Source organism: Artemia franciscana, chromosome 19 (genome assembly GCF_032884065.1).
Source record: "Artemia franciscana chromosome 19, ASM3288406v1, whole genome shotgun sequence".
Classification (NCBI taxonomy): domain Eukaryota; kingdom Metazoa; phylum Arthropoda; class Branchiopoda; order Anostraca; family Artemiidae; genus Artemia; species Artemia franciscana.
Window position 1 is genome coordinate 31,856,703 of NC_088881.1, and position 18,502 is coordinate 31,875,204.

The 18,502-nt window shown below is 37.7% G+C and overlaps 1 protein-coding gene across 1 annotated transcript in view; it reads left to right on the forward strand.

The window, feature by feature from the left end:
* The window catches only part of LOC136039565 (rabenosyn-5-like), a 70,915-nt gene that overhangs the window by 14,448 nt on the left and 37,965 nt on the right, over positions 1-18,502 (forward strand). The window contains exon 5 of the mRNA XM_065723406.1: positions 7,462-7,623. Coding sequence (XP_065579478.1) covers positions 7,462-7,623 — 162 coding nt within the window. The remainder of the gene's footprint in view (positions 1-7,461; positions 7,624-18,502) is intronic.

The following is an 18,502-nucleotide window of genomic DNA, read 5'->3' on the forward strand; positions in this document are numbered from 1 at the left end:
TGGCTCTTTTTTGAACCCATGCTGTGGTTTAAATATCAAGAGGCTTAAATGTCACTCTAGGTTTTGATACAATCTTTACATCTGACCAATGTGAAACATGCCCTCTGTGGCTCTTTTTTGAACCCATTCTGTCGTTTAAATGTCAAGAGGCTTAAATGTCACTCTAGGTTTTGATACAATCTTTACATCTGACCAATGTGAAACATGCCCTCTGTGGCTCTTTTTTGAACCCATTCTGTGGTTTAAATGTCAAGAGGCTTAAATGTCACTCTAGGTTTTGATACAATCTTTACATCTGACCAATGTGAAACATGCCCTCTGTGGCTCTTTTTTGAACCCATGCTGTGGTTTAAATGTCAAGAGGCTTCTGACCAATGTGAAACATGCCCTCTGTGGCTCTTTTTTGAACATATGCTGTGGTTTAAATGTCAAGAGGCTTAAATGTCACTCTAGTTCTTTATACAATCTTTACATCTGACCAATGTGAAACATGCCCTCTGTGGCTCTTTTTTGAACCCATTCTGTCGTTTAAACGTCAAGAGGCTTAAATGTCACTCTAGGTTTTGATACAATCTTTACATCTGACCAATGTGAAACATGCCCTCTGTGGCTCTTTTTTGAACCCCTGCTGTAGTTTAAATGTCAAGAGGCTTAAATGTCACTCTAGGTTTTGATACAATCTTTACATCTGACCAATGTGAAACATGCCCTCTGTGGCTCTTTTTTGAACCCATGCTGTGGTTTAAATGTCAAGAGCCTTAAATGTCACTCTAGTTTTTGATACAATCTTTACATCTGACCAATGTGAAACATGCCCTCTGTGGCTCTTTTTTGAACCCATGCTGTGGTTTAAATGTCAAGAGGCTTAAATGTCACTCTAGGTTTTGATACAATCTTTACATCTGACCAATGTGAAACATGCCCTCTGTGGCTCTTTTTTGAACCCATGCTGTGGTTTAAATGTCAAGAGGCTTAAATGTCACTCTAGTTTTTGATACAATCTTTACATCTGACCAATGTGAAACATGCCCTCTGTGGCTCTTTTTTGAACCCATGCTGTGGTTTAAATGTCAAGAGGCTTAAATGTCACTCTAGTTTTTGATACAATTTTTACATCTGACCAATGTGAAACATGCCCTCTGTGGCTCTTTTTTGAACCCATGCTGTGGTTTAAATATCAAGAGGCTTAAATGTCACTCTAGGTTTTGATACAATCTTTACATCTGACCAATGTGAAACATGCCCTCTGTGGCTCTTTTTTGAACCCATGCTGTGGTTTAAATGTCAAGAGGCTTAAATGTCACTCTAGTTTTTGATACAATCTTTACATCTGACCAATGTGAAACATGCCCTCTGTGGCTCTTTATTGAACCCATGCTGTGGTTTAAATGTCAAGAGGCTTAAATGTCACTCTAGTTTTTGATACAATCTTTACATCTGACCAATATGAAACATGTCCTCTGTGGCTCTTTTTTGAACCCATGCTGTGGTTTAAATGTCAAGAGGCTTAAATGTCATTCTAGTTTTTGATACAATCTTTACATCTGACCAATGTGAAACATGCCCTCTGTGGCTCTTTTTTGACCCATGCTGTGGTTTAAATGTCAAGAGGCTTAAATGTCACTCTAGGTTTTGATACAATCTTTACATCTGACCAATGTGAAACATGCCCTCTCTGGCTCTTTTTTGAACCCATGCTGTGGTTTAAATGTCAAGAGGCTTAAATGTCACCCTAGTTTTTGATACAATCTTTGCATCTGACCAATGTGAAACATGCCCTCTGTGGCTCTTTTTTGAACCCATGCTGTGGTTTAAATGTCAAGAGGCTTAAATGTCACTCTAATTTTTGATACAATCTTTACATCTGACCAATGTGAAACATGCCCTCTGTGGCTCTTTTTTGAACCCATGCTGTGGTTTAAATGTCAAGAGGCTTAAATGTCACTCTAGGTTTTGATACAATCTTTACATCTGACCAATGTGAAACATGCCCTCTGTGGCTCTTTTTTGAACCCATGCTGTGGTTTAAATGTCAAGAGGCTTAAATGTCACTCTAGTTTTTGATACAATCTTTACATCTGACCAATGTGAAACATGCCCTCTGTGGCTCTTTTTTGAACCCATGCTGTGGTTTAAATGTCAAGAGGCTTAAATGTCACTCTAGTCTTTGATACAATCTTTACATCTGACCAATGTGAAACATGCCTTCTGTGGCTCTTTTTTGAACCCATTCTGTCGTTTAAATGTCAAGAGGCTTAAATGTCACTCTAGGTTTTGATACAATCTTTACATCTGACCAATGTGCAAAACATGCCCTCTGTGGCTCTTTTTTGAACCCATGCTGTGGTTTAAATGTCAAGAGGCTTAAATGTCACTCTAGGTTTTGATACAATCTTTACATCTGACCAATGTGAAACATGCCCTCTGTGGCTCTTTTTTGAACCCATGCTGTGGTTTAAATGTCAAGAGGCTTCTGACCAATGTGAAACATGCCCTCTGTGGCTCTTTTTTGAACCTATGCTGTGGTTTAAATGTCAAGAGGCTTAAATGTCACTCTAGTTCTTTATACAATCTTTACATCTGACCAATGTGAAACATGCCCTCTGTGGCTCTTTTTTGAACCCATTCTGTCGTTTAAATGTCAAGAGGCTTAAATGTCACTCTAGGTTTTGATACAATCTTTACATCTGACCAATGTGAAACATGCCCTCTGTGGCTCTTTTTTGAACCCCTGCTGTAGTTTAAATGTCAAGAGGCTTAAATGTCACTCTAGGTTTTGATACAATCTTTACATCTGACCAATGTGAAACATGCCCTCTGTGGCTCTTTTTTGAACCCATGCTGTGGTTTAAATGTCAAGAGGCTTAAATGTCACTCTAATTTTTGATACAATCTTTACATCTGACCAATGTGAAACATGCCCTCTGTGGCTCTTTTTTGAACCCATGCTGTGGTTTAAATGTCAAGAGGCTTAAATGTCACTCTAGGTTTTGATACAATCTTTACATCTGATGAATGTGAAACATGCCCTCTGTGGCTCTTTTTTGAACCCATGCTGTGGTTTAAATGTCAAGAGGCTTAAATGTCACTCTAGTTTTTGATACAATCTTTACATCTGACCAATGTGAAACATGCCCTCTGTGGCTATTTTTTGAACCCATGCTGTGGTTTAAATGTCAAGAGGCTTAAATGTCACTCTAGTCTTTGATACAATCTTTACATCTGACCAATGTGAAACATGCCCTCTGTGGCTCTTTTTTGAACCCATGCTGTGGTTTAAATGTCAAGAGGCTTAAATGTCAATCTAGTTTGTTATACAATCTTTACATCTGACCAATGTGAAACATGCCATCTGTGGCTCTTTTTTGAACCCATGCTGTGGTTTAAATATCAAGAGGCTTAAATGTCACTCTAGGTTTTGATACTATCTTTACATCTGACCAATGTGAAACATGCCCTCTGTGGCTCTTTTTTGAACCCATGCTGTGGTTTAAATTTCAAGAGGCTTAAATGTCACTCTAGGTTTTGATACAATCTTTACATCTGACCAATGTGAAACATGCCCTATGTGGCTCTTTTTTGAACCCATGCTGTGGTTTAAATGTCAAGAGGCTTAAATGTCACTCTAGTTTTTGATACAATCTTTACATCTGACCAATGTGAAACATGCCCTCTGTGGCTCTTTTTTGAACCCATGCTGTGGTTTAAATGTCAAGAGCCTTAAATGTCACTCTAGTTTTTGATACAATCTTTACATCTGACCAATGTGAAACATGCCCTCTGTGGCTCTTTTTTGAACCCATGCTGTGGTTTAAATGTCAAGAGGCTTAAATGTCACTCTCGTCTTTCATACAATCTTTACATCTGACCAATGTGAAACATGCCTTCTGTGCCTCTTTTTTGAACCCATTCTGTCGTTTAAATGTCAAGAGGCTTAAATGTCACTCTAGGTTTTGATACAATCTTTACATCTGACCAATGTGAAACATGCCCTCTGTGGCTCTTTTTTGAACCCATGCTGTGGTTTAAATGTCAAGAGGCTTAAATGTCACTCTAGGTTTTGATACAATCTTTACATCTGACCAATGTGAAACATGCCCTCTGTGGCTCTTTTTTGAACCCATGCTGTGGTTTAAATGTCAAGAGGCTTCTGACCAATGTGAAACATGCCCTCTGTGGCTCTTTTTTTAACCTATGCTGTGGTTTAAATGTCAAGAGGCTTAAATGTCACTCTAGTTCTTTATACAATCTTTACATCTGACCAATGTGAAACATGCCCTCTGTGGCTCTTTTTTGAACCCATTCTGTCGTTTAAATGTCAAGAGGCTTAAATGTCACTCTAGGTTTTGATACAATCTTTACATCTGACCAATGTGAAACATGCCCTCTGTGGCTCTTTTTTGAACCCCTGCTGTAGTTTAAATGTCAAGAGGCTTAAATGTCACTCTAGGTTTTGATACAATCTTTACATCTGACCAATGTGAAACATGCCCTCTGTGGCTCTTTTTTGAACCCATGCTGTGGTTTAAATGTCAAGAGCCTTAAATGTCACTCTAGTTTTTGATACAATCTTTACATCTGACCAATGTGAAACATGCCCTCTGTGGCTCTTTTTTGAACCCATGCTGTGGTTTAAATGTCAAGAGGCTTAAATGTCACTCTAGGTTTTGATACAATCTTTACATCTGACCAATGTGAAACATGCCCTCTGTGGCTCTTTTTTGAACCCATGCTGTGGTTTAAATGTCAAGAGGCTTAAATGTCACTCTAGTTTTTGATACAATTTTTACATCTGACCAATGTGAAACATGCCCTCTGTGGCTCTTTTTTGAACCCATGCTGTGGTTTAAATATCAAGAGGCTTAAATGTCACTTTAGGTTTTGATACAATCTTTACATCTGACCTATGTGAAACATGCCCTCTGTGGCTCTTTTTTGAACCCATGCTGTGGTTTAAATGTCAAGAGGCTTAAATGTCACTCTAGTTTTTGATACAATCTTTACATCTGACCAATATGAAACATGTCCTCTCTGGCTCATTTTTGAACCCATGCTGTGGTTTAAATGTCAAGAGGCTTAAATGTCATTCTAGTTTTTGATACAATCTTTGCATCTGACCAATGTGAAACATGCCCTCTGTGGCTCTTTTTTGAACCCATGCTGTGGTTTAAATGTCAAGAGGCTTAAATGTCACTCTAGGTTTTGATACAATCTTTACATCTGACCAATGTGAAACATGCCCTCTCTGGCTCTTTTTTGAACCCATGCTGTGGTTTAAATGTCAAGAGGCTTAAATGTCACTCTAGTTTTTGATACAATCTTTACATCTGACCAATGTGAAACATGCCCTCTGTGGCTCTTTTTTGAACCCATGCTGTGGTTTAAATGTCAAGAGGCTTAAATGTCACTCTAATTTTTGATACAATCTTTACATCTGACCAATGTGAAACATGCCCTCTGTGGCTCTTTTTTGAACCCATGCTGTGGTTTAAATGTCAAGAGGCTTAAATGTCACTCTAGGTTTTGATACAATCTTTACATCTGACCAATGTGAAACATGCCCTCTGTGGCTCTTTTTTGAACCCATGCTGTGGTTTAAATGTCAAGAGGCTTAAATGTCACTCTAGTTTTTGATACAATCTTTACATCTGACCAATGTGAAACATGCCCTCTGTGGCTATTTTTTGAACCCATGCTGTGGTTTAAATGTCAAGAGGCTTAAATGTCACTCTAGTCTTTGATACAATCTTTACATCTGACCAATGTGAAACATGCCCTCTGTGGTTCTTTTTTGAACCCATGCTGTGGTTTAAATGTCAAGAGGCTTAAATGTCAATCTAGTTTGTTATACAATCTTTACATCTGACCAATGTGAAACATGCCATCTGTGGCTCTTTTTTGAACCCATGCTGTGGTTTAAATATCAAGAGGCTTAAATGTCACTCTAGGTTTTGATACAATCTTTACATCTGACCAATGTGAAACATGCCCTCTGTGGCTCTTTTTTGAACCCATGCTTTGGTTTAAATTTCAAGAGGCTTAAATGTCACTCTAGGTTTTGATACAATCTTTACATCTGACCAATATGAAACATGCCCTCTGTGGCTCTTTTTTGAACCCATGCTGTGGTTTAAATGTCAAGAGGCTTAAATGTCACTCTAGTTTTTGATACAATCTTTACATCTGACCAATGTGAAACATGCCCTCTGTGGCTCTTTTTTGAACCCATTCTGTGGTTTAAATGTCAAGAGGATTAAATGTCACTCTAGGTTTTGATACAATCTTTACATCTGACCAATGTGAAACATGCCCTCTCTGGCTCTTTTTTGAACCCATGCTGTGGTTTAAATGTCAAGAGGCTTAAATGTCAATCTAGTTTGTTATACAATCTTTACATCTGACCAATGTGAAACATGCCATCTGTGGCTCTTTTTTGAACCCATGCTGTGGTTTAAATATCAAGAGGCTTAAATGTCACTCTAGGTTTTGATACAATCTTTACATCTGACCAATGTGAAACATGCCCTCTGTGGCTCTTTTTTGAACCCATGCTTTGGTTTAAATTTCAAGAGGCTTAAATGTCACTCTAGTTTTTGATACAATCTTTACATCTGACCAATATGAAACATGCCCTCTGTGGCTCTTTTTTGAACCCATGCTGTGGTTTAAATGTCAAGAGGCTTAAATGTCACTCTAGTTTTTGATACAATCTTTACATCTGACCAATGTGAAACATGCCCTCTGTGGCTCTTTTTTGAACCCATGCTGTGGTTTAAATGTCAAGAGGCTTAAATGTCACTCTAGGTTTTGATACAATCTTTACATCTGACCAATGTGAAACATGCCCTCTCTGGCTCTTTTTTTAACCCATGCTGTGGTTTAAATGTCAAGAGGCTTAAATGTCACTCTAGTTTTTGATACAATCTTTACATCTGACCAATGTGAAACATGCCCTCTGTGGCTCTTTTTTGAACCCATGCTGTGGTTTAAATGTCAAGAGGCTTAAATGTCAATCTAGTTTTTGAAACAATCTTTACATCTGACCAATGTGAAACATGCCCTCTGTGGCTCTTTTTTAAACCCATTCTTTCGTTTAAATGTCAAGAGGCTCAGATGTTGCTTTTATGCAATGGCTGCTGACACTATAGAAGTGGTTTTATGGAACCAATCGGAAGAGTGATAAACAAAATAGTAAAACTGGAAGAACTGGAGTTAGTAGAAGTATAGTATAGTTGTTAGAAGTATAATAAAGCTGTTTGCATAGTAGAAGTATATGTAGCTATATAAAGTCAGTTATATTTAGTAGAAGTATAGTATAGCTGTTAGAAGTATAATAAAGCTGTTAGCATAGTAGAAGTATATATATAGTTATATATAGTCATTTGTATTTAGAAAAAGTGTAATATAGCTGTTAGAAGAATAATAAAATCGTTTTAGAAGAATGACAAGTTAGTTTTTTAGCTCATGAACAAAACGTGGTTCAATGGGTGACCGATGAAGATGTGAAAATGTGCCCAGAGTGTGCAAAATCTTTTGGAATCCTCAGAAGACGCCACCATTGCCGATTATGCGGAAGTATACAGTGCCATGAATGTAGCACTTTTATCCTGGTCAGTCATGCTAGTAAGTTTTTTTAACCGTTTTTAGGAAAAATTTTCTATATTTTGTCATGTTTCAGCTATAGTAACTAAACAAGGGGGAGAGAGTAAGTAGTAACTGAACAGCTTGCAATAGTGGTTTTACTCTTTTGATCTTTTTCTGTACATAACTTCAAAATTGATATTTATAATAGAGAATTGTTTTGATATAACATTTTGGGTATACGTAATATTTGGGTATACACACTCTACAGTGTTTCCACAAAGTCTGGGCACGTACAAATTTTGATTTTTCAGATAAATTGGAAACATTAATTAACGATAAAATAAGATAATATAAAAGATGAAATACAAAAAGATAGATAAAAGATAAGTTAAAAGAATAAAAGATAAGATCAGTTAAAAGAATAAAAGATAAGATCATATAAAATAAAAGATTAGTTTTTTACATAAATTTGGTTTTCAGATAAATTGGATGAAAATATCAGTTTTACTAGAGACTTTGTTGTTCAGTAATGAAACTCAGTTTTACGTAAATGATGAAGTCAACAGAGAGAGTTTTCTATACTCCTCCCAGAACAATCTGTAATGGATGAGTCCATCCAAACAATAGGACTGAAGTTGATGGTGTAGTGTGGGCTATTGTGCTTGGACTCTTTTTTTTAATGAATTTGTAACCAGTGCAGTCCTCGGTCTGACAGAAAATTTTCAGAGGGAAGGAACGCGCCTTCTTGACGGAGGTAGGGGGACGCTGGGATTTCCTGTGAACGTAGGGGTAACGGTGATACAGTACTAAGCACCTTGAGGACAGTAGGTATCCCTGCTCTTGAACTAGGAGAAGGAGGGGTGCGAGGGGAAGGTAAAACTGCCGGCTGAAACTTCTCTGGCTCTCCTTTATTTAGCCTTTGGTCCATCTCCATTTTGTCTGCCGGCTGAAACTTCTCTGGCTCTCCTTTATTTAGCCTTTGTTCCATTTCCATTTTGACTGCCGGCTGAAACTTCTCTGGCTCTCCTTTATTTAGCCTTTGGTCCATCTCCATTTTGACTGCCGACTGAAACTTCTCTGGCTATCCTTTATTTAGCCTTTGATCCATCTCCATTTTGTCTGCCGGCTGAAACTTCTCTGGCTCTCCTTTATTTAGCCTTTGGTCCATCTCCATTTTGACTGCCGACTGAAACTTCTCTGGCTATCTTTTATTTAGCCTTTGTTCCATATCCATTTTGACTGCCAGCTGAAACTTCTCTAGCTCTCATTTATTTAGCCTTTGGTCCATCTCCATTTTGACTGCCGACTGAAACTTCTCTGGCTATCCTTTATTTAGCCTTTTTCCATTTTGACTGCCGGCTGAAACTTCTCTGGCTATCCTTTATTTAGCCTTTGGTCCATCTCCATTTTGATTTCCGACTGAAACTTCTCTGGCTATCTTTTATTTAGTCTTTGTTCCATCTCCATTTTGACAGCCGGGTGAAACTTCTCTGGCTCTCCTTTATTTAGCCTTTGGTCCATCTCCATTTTGACTGCCGACTGAAACTTCTCTGGCTATCCTTTATTTAGCCTTTTTCCATTTTGACTGCCGGCTGAAACTTCTCTGGCTATCCTTTATTTAGCCTTTGTTCCATTTCAATTTTGACTGGCGGCTGAAACTTCTCGGGCTCTCCTTTATTTAGCCTTTGATCCTTCTCCATTTTGACTGCCGCCTGAAACTTCTCTGGTTATCCTTTATTTAGACTTTTTTCATTTTGACTGCCGGCTGAAACTTATCTGGCTATCCTTTATTTAGCCTTTGGTCCATCTCCATTTTGACTGCCGACTAAAAATTCTCTGGCTATCCTTTATTTAGCCTTTGGACCATCTCCATTTTGACTGCCGACTGAAACTTCTCTGGCTATCCTTTATTTAGCCTTTTTCCATTTTGACTACTGGCTGAAACTTCTCTGGCTATCCTTTATTTAGCCTTTGGTCCATCTCCATTTTGAACTGCCGACTGAAACTTCTCTGGCTATCTTTTATTTAGCCTTTGTTCCATCTCCATTTTGACTGCCGACTGAAACTTCTCTGGCTCTCCTTTATTTAGCCTTTGATCCATCTCCAGTTTGACTGCCGACTGAAACTTCTCTGGCTATCCTTTATTTAGCCTTTTTCCATTTTGACTGCCGGCTGAAACTTCTCTGGCTATCCTTTATTTAGCCTTTGGTCCATCTCCATTTTGACTGCCGACTGAAACTTCTCTGGCTATCTTTTATTTAGCCTTTTTCCATTTTGACTGCCGGCTGAAACTTCTCTGGCTATCCTTTATTTAGCCTTTGTTCCATTTCCATTTTGACTGCCGGCTGAAACTTCTCTGGCTCTCCTTTATTTAGCCTTTGCTCCATCTCCATTTTGACTGCCGACTGAAACTTCTCTGGCTATCCTTTATTCAGCCTTTGGTCCATCTCCATTTTGACTGCCGGCTGAAACTTCTCTGGCTCTCCTTTATTTAGCCTTTGGTCCATCTCCATTTTGACTGCCGACTGAAACTTCTCTGGCTATCTTTTATTTAGCCTTTGTTCCATCACCATTTTGACTGCCGGCTGAAACTTCTCTGGCTCTCCTTCATTTAGCCTTTGGTCCATCTCCATTTTGACTGCCGACCGAAACTTCTCTGGCTATCCTTTATTTAGCCTTTTTCCATTTTGACTGCCGGCTGAAACTTCTCTGGCTATCCTTTATTTAGCCTTTGTTCCATCTCCATTTTGACTGCCGACTGAAACTTCTCTGGCTATCTTTTATTTAGCGTTTGTTCCATCTCCATTTTGACTGCCGGCTGAAACTTCTCTGCCTCTCCTTTATTTAGCCTTTGGTCCATCTCCATTTTGACTGCCGACTGAAACTTCTCTGGCTATCCTTTATTTAGCCTTTTTCCATTTTGACTGCCGGCTGAAACTTCTCTGGCTATCCTTTATTTAGACTTTGGTCCATCTCCATTTTGACTGCCGACTGAAACTTCTCTGGCTATCTTTTATTTAGCCTTTTTCCATTTTGACTGCCGGCTGAAACTTCTCTGGCTATCCTTTATTTAGCCTTTGTTCCATTTCCATTTTGACTGCCGGCTGAAACTTCTCTGGCTCTCCTTTATTTAGCCTTTGGTCCATCTCCATTTTGACTTTCGGCTGAAACTTCTCTGGCTCTCCTTTATTTAGCCTTTGGTCCATCTCCATTTTGACTGCCGACTGAAACTTCTCTGGCTATCCTTTATTTAGCCTTTGTTCCATCTTCATTTTGACTGCCGGCTGAAACTTCTCTGGCTCTCCTTTATTTAGCCTTTGGTCCAACTCCATTTTGACTGCCGACTGAAACTTCTCTGGCTATCCTTTATTTAGCCTTTGTTCCATCTCCATTTTGACTGCCGGCTGAAACTTCTCTGGCTCTCCTTTATTTAGCCTTTGGTCCATTTCCATTTTGACTGCCGGCTGAAACCTCTCTGGCTCTCCTTTATTTAGCCTTTGGTCCATCTCCATTTTGACTGCCGGCTGAAACTTCTCTGGCTCTCCTTTATTTAGCCTTTGGTCCATCTCCATTTTCACTGTCGACTGAATGTTCTCTGGCTATCCTTTATTTAGCCTTTTTCCATTTTGACTGCCGACTGAAACTTCTCTGGCTATCTTTTATTTAGCCTTTTTCCATTTTGACTGCCGACTGAAACTTCTCTGGCTATCCTTTATTTAGCCTTTGTTCCATCTCCATTTTGACTGCCGGCTGAAACTTCTCTGGCTCTCCTTTATTTAGCCTTTGGTCCGTCTCCATTTTGACTGCCGACTGAAGGTTCTCTGGCTATCCCTTATTTAGTCTTTGTTCCATCTCCATTTTGACTGCCGGCTGAAACTTCTCTGGCTATCCTTTATTTAGCCTTTGTTCCATCTCCATTTTGACTGCCGACTGAAACTTCTCTGGCTATCTTTTATTTAGCCTTTGTTCCATCTCCATTCTGACTGCCGGCTGAAACTTCTCTGGCTATCCTTTATTTAGCCTTTGTTCCATCTCCAGTTTTACTGGCGACTGAAACTTTTCTGGCTATCTTTTATTTAGCCTTTGTTCCATTTTCATTTTGACTGCCGGCTGAAACTTCTCTGGCTATCTTTTATTTAGCCTTTGTTCCATTTCCATTTTGACTGCCGGCTGAAACTTCTCTGGCTATCTTTTATTTAGCCTTTGTTCCATCTCCAATTGACTGCCGACTGAAACTTCTCTGGCTATCTTTTATTTAGTCTTTGTTCCATCTCCATTTTGACTGCCGGCTGAAACTTCTCTGGCTATCCTTTATTTAGCCTTTGTTCCATTTCCATTTAAACTGCCGGCTGAAACAACTCTGGATATCCTTTATTTAGCCTTTGTTTTATCCTCCATTTTGACTGCAGGCTGAAACTTCTCTGGCTATCCTTTGTTTAGTCTTTGTTCCATCTCGAACCATAGTTCTTGACTCTTTCCAATGGTTTCAAGTCGTCGTAGAATGTTTGCCAAATATTCTTCTTCTGCCTTCATGGTCTTGTTTTCAGGAGGGTGCTAACTTCATGCCATGCCTTCGGGTGGATGTGACCAATGAGCTTATCTTGACGTCTTTTGAATTTAATTTTTTTTTTTATGATTCGTTATAAATACAATAATTTGTAAAATAAAGTTTGGTATAAAATAAAATATAAAAAACACAATCAAGTATACAATGAAACAAAAAAAAGAGAAAGACAAAAATTGACAGATACAACTAAATTAAAATTTATAACACAAGCACACAGGTACATTAATTGCCCAAATAATCACACAAGCAAAACATATATAACAAGCACAATAATTACAGTACAAAAAAAAACGCAATGCTTTTACTTTTTTTTATAAGGCAACACCATAGGTGTCAATTGATTCCCTTAATATAAACTTCAATGCATTTGACGACGGTGGCATTAGGGTCCATAATACCGTGTCTCCTATTGAACCAGGAATTACTTACCCTAGATGGGAGGCCGAGGAGATACTTAGCATACCGGTAGTAAATTCGCCTGAATTGTTTTGTTTCTTTAGATGATGTGCAATAGTTCATCTGATTGGCTAGAACCTAGCCAATCAGTAGACAACTTTACTTTACTTTAGACAACTTTACTTTTGGGAATCCCGTCTGCCAGTGTGGGGAGCATAACATAGACAGTGGGGTCTAGTGTTTTCAATATTCTTGCCTTTTCTACATTAATGTTGTTATATATCAAATATTCTTTTTGTATGTACATTAGTACTTTTTAGTCTTATTGATTATTGTAGTGATTTAGTTTTCATTTAATTTTTTAAGGAAATCGGAACATAGTAATTTTTTAGTTTTTGGGATAGGAAAAGAGATGAAGATGAAGAGATTAATAAATGGTTTTCCGTTGTTCTTTATTTTCCAGTCTTTCCCATCCATTTCCTACTGGGTGTGGATGCTTGATCTCGTCGTTTTAGCATGTCTGTGCTACGTATTGACCTTCGAGCAGTGAAAGTCTGTTTTTACCCCTGCAGATACTTGGTTCTATCTCATAAAGTATAGAAGATAGAAAATTTCTGACTGTATCATTGTATTTGCCGTCTTGAGATTAGGGGATAATCATCCTTACCTCAAAAGCGAGTTTCATGTTCAAAATAGGGGTTCGGTAGAGGGAACCCGGATCGCTGCATAAACTCCATCTCGGTCTTGGTGGAGATCCCGCGCTTGGCTCATTCCACCCTTTTCAGATCTGTAATTTCGTCTCAAGCCTTTGGTATACTGTTGGGTATATCTTTATCATATGGTTGAGTTTTAATAAGTGAAGCAGTTATCGGTAACATATCGTCTATAATAAAACCAAAAAAGTATGTAAATTGTTCCAGGCTTTAGTTTTTCTTGCAGACTGGTTCTTTGGGAAATTTTCCGGGGAACTTCTCCCTACCCCTTCCCTGTGTTCTGGTATGCTTATAGACATCCCAGCACAAATTTAAACATTTCAAGCAAAACTTTTCTGCCTTTTAAGGCTCGGAGTGGGGGGAACCGACTATTCTCCTTCTTTACAACATTAAAAAAAAGATGATAAGTGTCAACACGTTTTAATTTTCTAGTAGAAATCTCATGTCATTCATCTCTCATATTCTCCCATCTCCCTGCTCTTTTGTATGTAAAGTTTTTTTCAGATGCGAGTGATTTGTTTGTCTAGTTGTTTATGCCACTTTTTTTGCTTACAGTTTTATTTTCTTTATTTCTTTTTATATATTTTTGAAGACCAACACTGCCTTTCTATGATGTATAAATAAAAGTTTAATAGGAAAAATAATTTTATTTGATAGTGAAACACAACAGTAATAATCGACATTTGTGTAAAACAAAAAAATTAATTACATACTGTTTAACTCTCTGATTTTCTCCAAAGCAGATACAGATGTATCTTTGACTTCCTAGTTTCTGGGCCTTTTACTTGATTTAGACTTTCACAGACAAATCAAGTCAGTGGCCCGGATAGTAGGAAGTCAAATATATTTTAGTGCCACATTTTCTTAGCCTACCGTATGCTGATTTCTATCCACGTTTCTTTTTTAATTTGGTAACTTTTAATATCAGAGACTGCATAGCTGCACATGAAGGTCTTTTTCCAGACTACACAATTGGAAAACTCTGAGAATCTTGGGAAGGCAAACAATCCGTAAGAGCGTGCTTGAAATTAATAACTTCTGACAAAGTATATGATTTTCTTGACCCAGAAAATGAAATCTGAAAGTTTCGAGCTATTTGGAAACCCGCGATCAAACATACCCACTTTTCTGTTATAGAATCTTGTGTGTAGAAAATGGACAACCTGTATAATTTATGATTCTTGCCCCGGGGGTTGTTGATCATATTTGGTTATAAGCTTAATGACCTGGCAAAGTCGAAATATATATATATATATATATATATATATATATATATATATATATATATATATATATATATATATATATATATATATATATATATAATGAAAATATTTCATTGAAAATACTTCAGAAGAACTAATTGAAATCGAATACTGGAAGTTAAATATGAAGTATTATATATAATTATCTATGTTTTATTTTGCATAATTTTATGGATTTTATGGTCCTTGCCACCAGGGGCTAATATCAGAGACTGCATAACTGCATATGAAGGTCTTTTTCAAAAGTTTAATTCTTTATTTTTCTCAAGTTTTCAAGATGTATATGGTTGTTCAACTTTCAACTTAACCAATGCAAAAATTCAGATTTCAGGTTTCTCTTAAAACATTACACAAAATTAGAACGCTATTTTCAATTTTTTATGGCACTTGGTATTAACCAAGTGCCATATAGCAATCGCAAATTCTGTCGGTCTGTCGGTCCCGGTTTTACTACGTTAGGCACTTCCAGGTAAGCTAGGACGATAAAATTTGGCAGGCGTATCAGGGACCGGACCAGATTAAATTAGAAATAGTCGTTGCCCGTTAATTCGGAAAAAATGGAAAAATTGAAGTATTTTTAACTTATGAACGGTTAATCAGATCTTAATGAAATTTGATGTTTGGAATGGTATCGTGTCTCAGAGCTGTTATTTTAAATCCAGACCAGATCTGGTGACATTTGGGGGGGGGGAACCTAAAACTTGGAAAACACTTAGAATGGAGGGATCGGGATGAAACTTGGTGGGAAAAATAAGCACAAGTCCTAGATACATGATTGACATAACCGAAGCGGATCCTCTCTCTTTGGGGTAGTTGGGGGGGGGGGGTTCATTCTGAAAAATTAGAAAAAATGAGGTATTTTTAACTTACGAACGGGTGATCGGATCTCAATGAAATTTGATATTTAGAAGATTATCATGTCTCAGAGCTCTTATTTTAAATCCTGACCGGATCTGGTGACATTGGGGGGGATTTGGGAGGGGGAAACCTAAATCTTGGAAAACACTTAGAGTGGAGGGATCGGGATGAAACTTGGTGGGAAAAATAATCACAAGTCCTAGATACATGATTGACATAACCGGAACGGATCCGCTCTCTTTGGGGTAGTTGGGGGGAGGGGTTAATTCTGAAAAATTAGAAAAAATGAGGTATTTTTAACTTACGAACGGTTGATTGGATCTCAATGAAATTTGATATTTAGAAGGATATCGTGTCTCAAAGCTCTTATTTTAAGTCCCGACCGGATCTGGTGACATTGGAGGGAGTTTGGGTGGGGGAACCTAAAATCCTAGAAAACGCTTAGATTGGAGGGATCAGGATGAAACTTAGTGGAAAAAATAAGTAGAAGTCTTAGATACGCGATTTACATAATTAGAACGAATCCGCTCTATTGGGGGGGGGGGGTTAATTCTGAAAAATCAGAAAAAATGAAGTATTTTTAACTTACGAAGGAGTGATCGGATCTTCATGAAACTTCATATTTAGAAGGACCTAGTGACTCAGATCCCATTTTAAATCTCAACCGGATCCAGCGTAATGGGGGGGGGGCAGTTGAGGGGAACCGGAAATCTTAGAAAATACTTAAAGCGGTGAGATCAGGATGAAACTGAATGGGAAGAATAAGAACCTGTCTAAGACACGTGATTGACATAATCGGACCGGATCTGCTCTCTTTGGTGGAATTTGGCGGGGGGGGGGGGGTAATTTTGAAAATTGAGGTATTTTTAACTTACGAAAGGGTGACCAGATCTAAATGAAATTTGATATTTAGAAGGGTCTTGGGCTTTAAAGCTCTAATTTTTAATTCCGACGAGATCCTGTGACATTGGGGGAGTTGGAGGGTGAAACTGGAATTCTTGGAAAACGTGAAAATTGGGGTTTTTTTATTTTACGAATACGTGATCGGATCTTAATGAAATTTGTTATTTAGAAAGAATTCATGTCTAAAAGCTCTTATTTCAAATCCCGACCAGATCTTTTGACATTGGGGGGAGTTGGAGGGGGAAATATTGGAAAACACTTGGAGTGGAGGAATCGGGATGAAGCTTGGTGGATAGAATAAGCAAATGTTCTTGATACGTGATTGACGGAACCGTACTGGATTCGCTCTCTTTGGGGGAGATGGGGGGAGGGGTTCAGTGATTTGGCGAGTTTGATGCTTTTGGACGTGCTAGGACGATGAACATTGGTGGGCGTGTCAGGGAGCTGCACAAATTGACTTGATAAAGTCGTTTTCCAAGATTCGACCATCTGGGGGGCTAAAGGGAGAGGAAAAATTAGAAAAAATTAGGTATTTATAACATACGAGTGGGTGATCGGATCTTAATGAATTTTGATATTTAGAAGGACATCGTGACTCAGAGCTCTTATTTTAAATCCTGACCGGCATTAAGCCTCTTATTTTCCTTTTAAGTCAATCTATTGATTCATAGAATTTTGCTAGAGCTCATACCATATGATCTCTTGGCTCTTAGCTCTTCTTGCCTCGTCACAAGTGCCATATGAGCTCTTAGCTCTTGTTTTCTTAAAAATTTACTATTTTTGTCTATTTTTAAGCTTTATGTTCCCCATAAAATGCGCTTTTTGCGGCAAGCTACAGATGTCACTTCAATCGAAAAGAAAAGATACTTATGTGGGCCATTAGTCTCATATGTATTTTTCACCGAACCAGAATTTTGATATTGCTTAGGCTTTCCTTAGAAAAGCTGCTTAAAAAATAAAAAAGTATTTTTTGACGATTTTCAACCAATTTTCAGCATGTTTTTAAAAAGAAAATTAGAGAAAATCTCACACATTTGATTCAGCTGATGGATATAGCTGAATTTCAGCTATCAAATGATAGCGAAATCGTTTTATGTTGGGACATTTAAAACGTTAAACTTCGAAAAAACAACGAACCTAAAAATTGCACAGGATGTCTAAACCGTAATTTAACGTGTTTATTCATTATATTGTTCATTTTTTCATTTCATTAATATTGTGTTTAATGTTTATTCTATGAAAAAGAAAGATAATAATAAATTATGAAGTAAATGTTTTAACCGAGTCTTTAATTTTTAAGGGAAGCTCATTTACCCGTCACAGGAGAGTCCAGAGATCAATCGAAGAGTTTATTTCCGAGTTAATATCGATCTTATTCCGAGTTAATTCAATCAATCGAAGAGTTAATATTTTAACCGAGTCTTTAATTTTTAAGGGAAGCTCATTTACCCGTCACAGGAGAGTCCAGAGATCAATCGAAGAGTTTATTTCCGAGTTAATATCGATCTTATTCCGAGTTAATTCGATCAATCGAAGAGTTAATATTTTAACCGAGTCTTTAATTTTTAAGGGAAGCTCATTTACCCGTCACAGGAGAGTCCAGAGATCAATCGAAGAGTTTATTTCCGAGTTAATATCGATCTTATTACGAGTTAATTCGATCAATCGAAGAGTTAATATTTTAACCGAGTCTTTAATTTTTAAGGGAAGCTCATTTACCCGTCAATAAAAAAAGGATTTTATTCCGAGTTAATTCGATAAATCGAAGAGTTAATATTTTAACCGAGTCTTTAATTTTTAAGGGAAGCTCATTTACCCGTCAATAAAAAAAGGATTTTATTCCGAGTTAATTCGATCAATCGAAGAGTTAATATTTTAACCGAGTCTTTAATTTTTAAGGGAAGCTCATTTACCCGTCACAGGAGAGTCCAGAGATCAATCGAAGAGTTTATTTCCGAGTTAATATCGATCTTATTCCGAGTTAATTCGATCAATCGAAGAGTTAATATTTTAACCGAGTCTTTAATTTTTAAGGGAAGCTCATTTACCCGTCACAGGAGAGTCCAGAGATCAATCGAAGAGTTTATTTCCGAGTTAATATCGATCTTATTCCGAGTTAATTCGATCAATCGAAGAGTTAATATTTTAACCGAGTCTTTAATTTTTAAGGGAAGCTCATTTACCCGTCAATAAAAAAAGGATTTTATTCCGAGTTA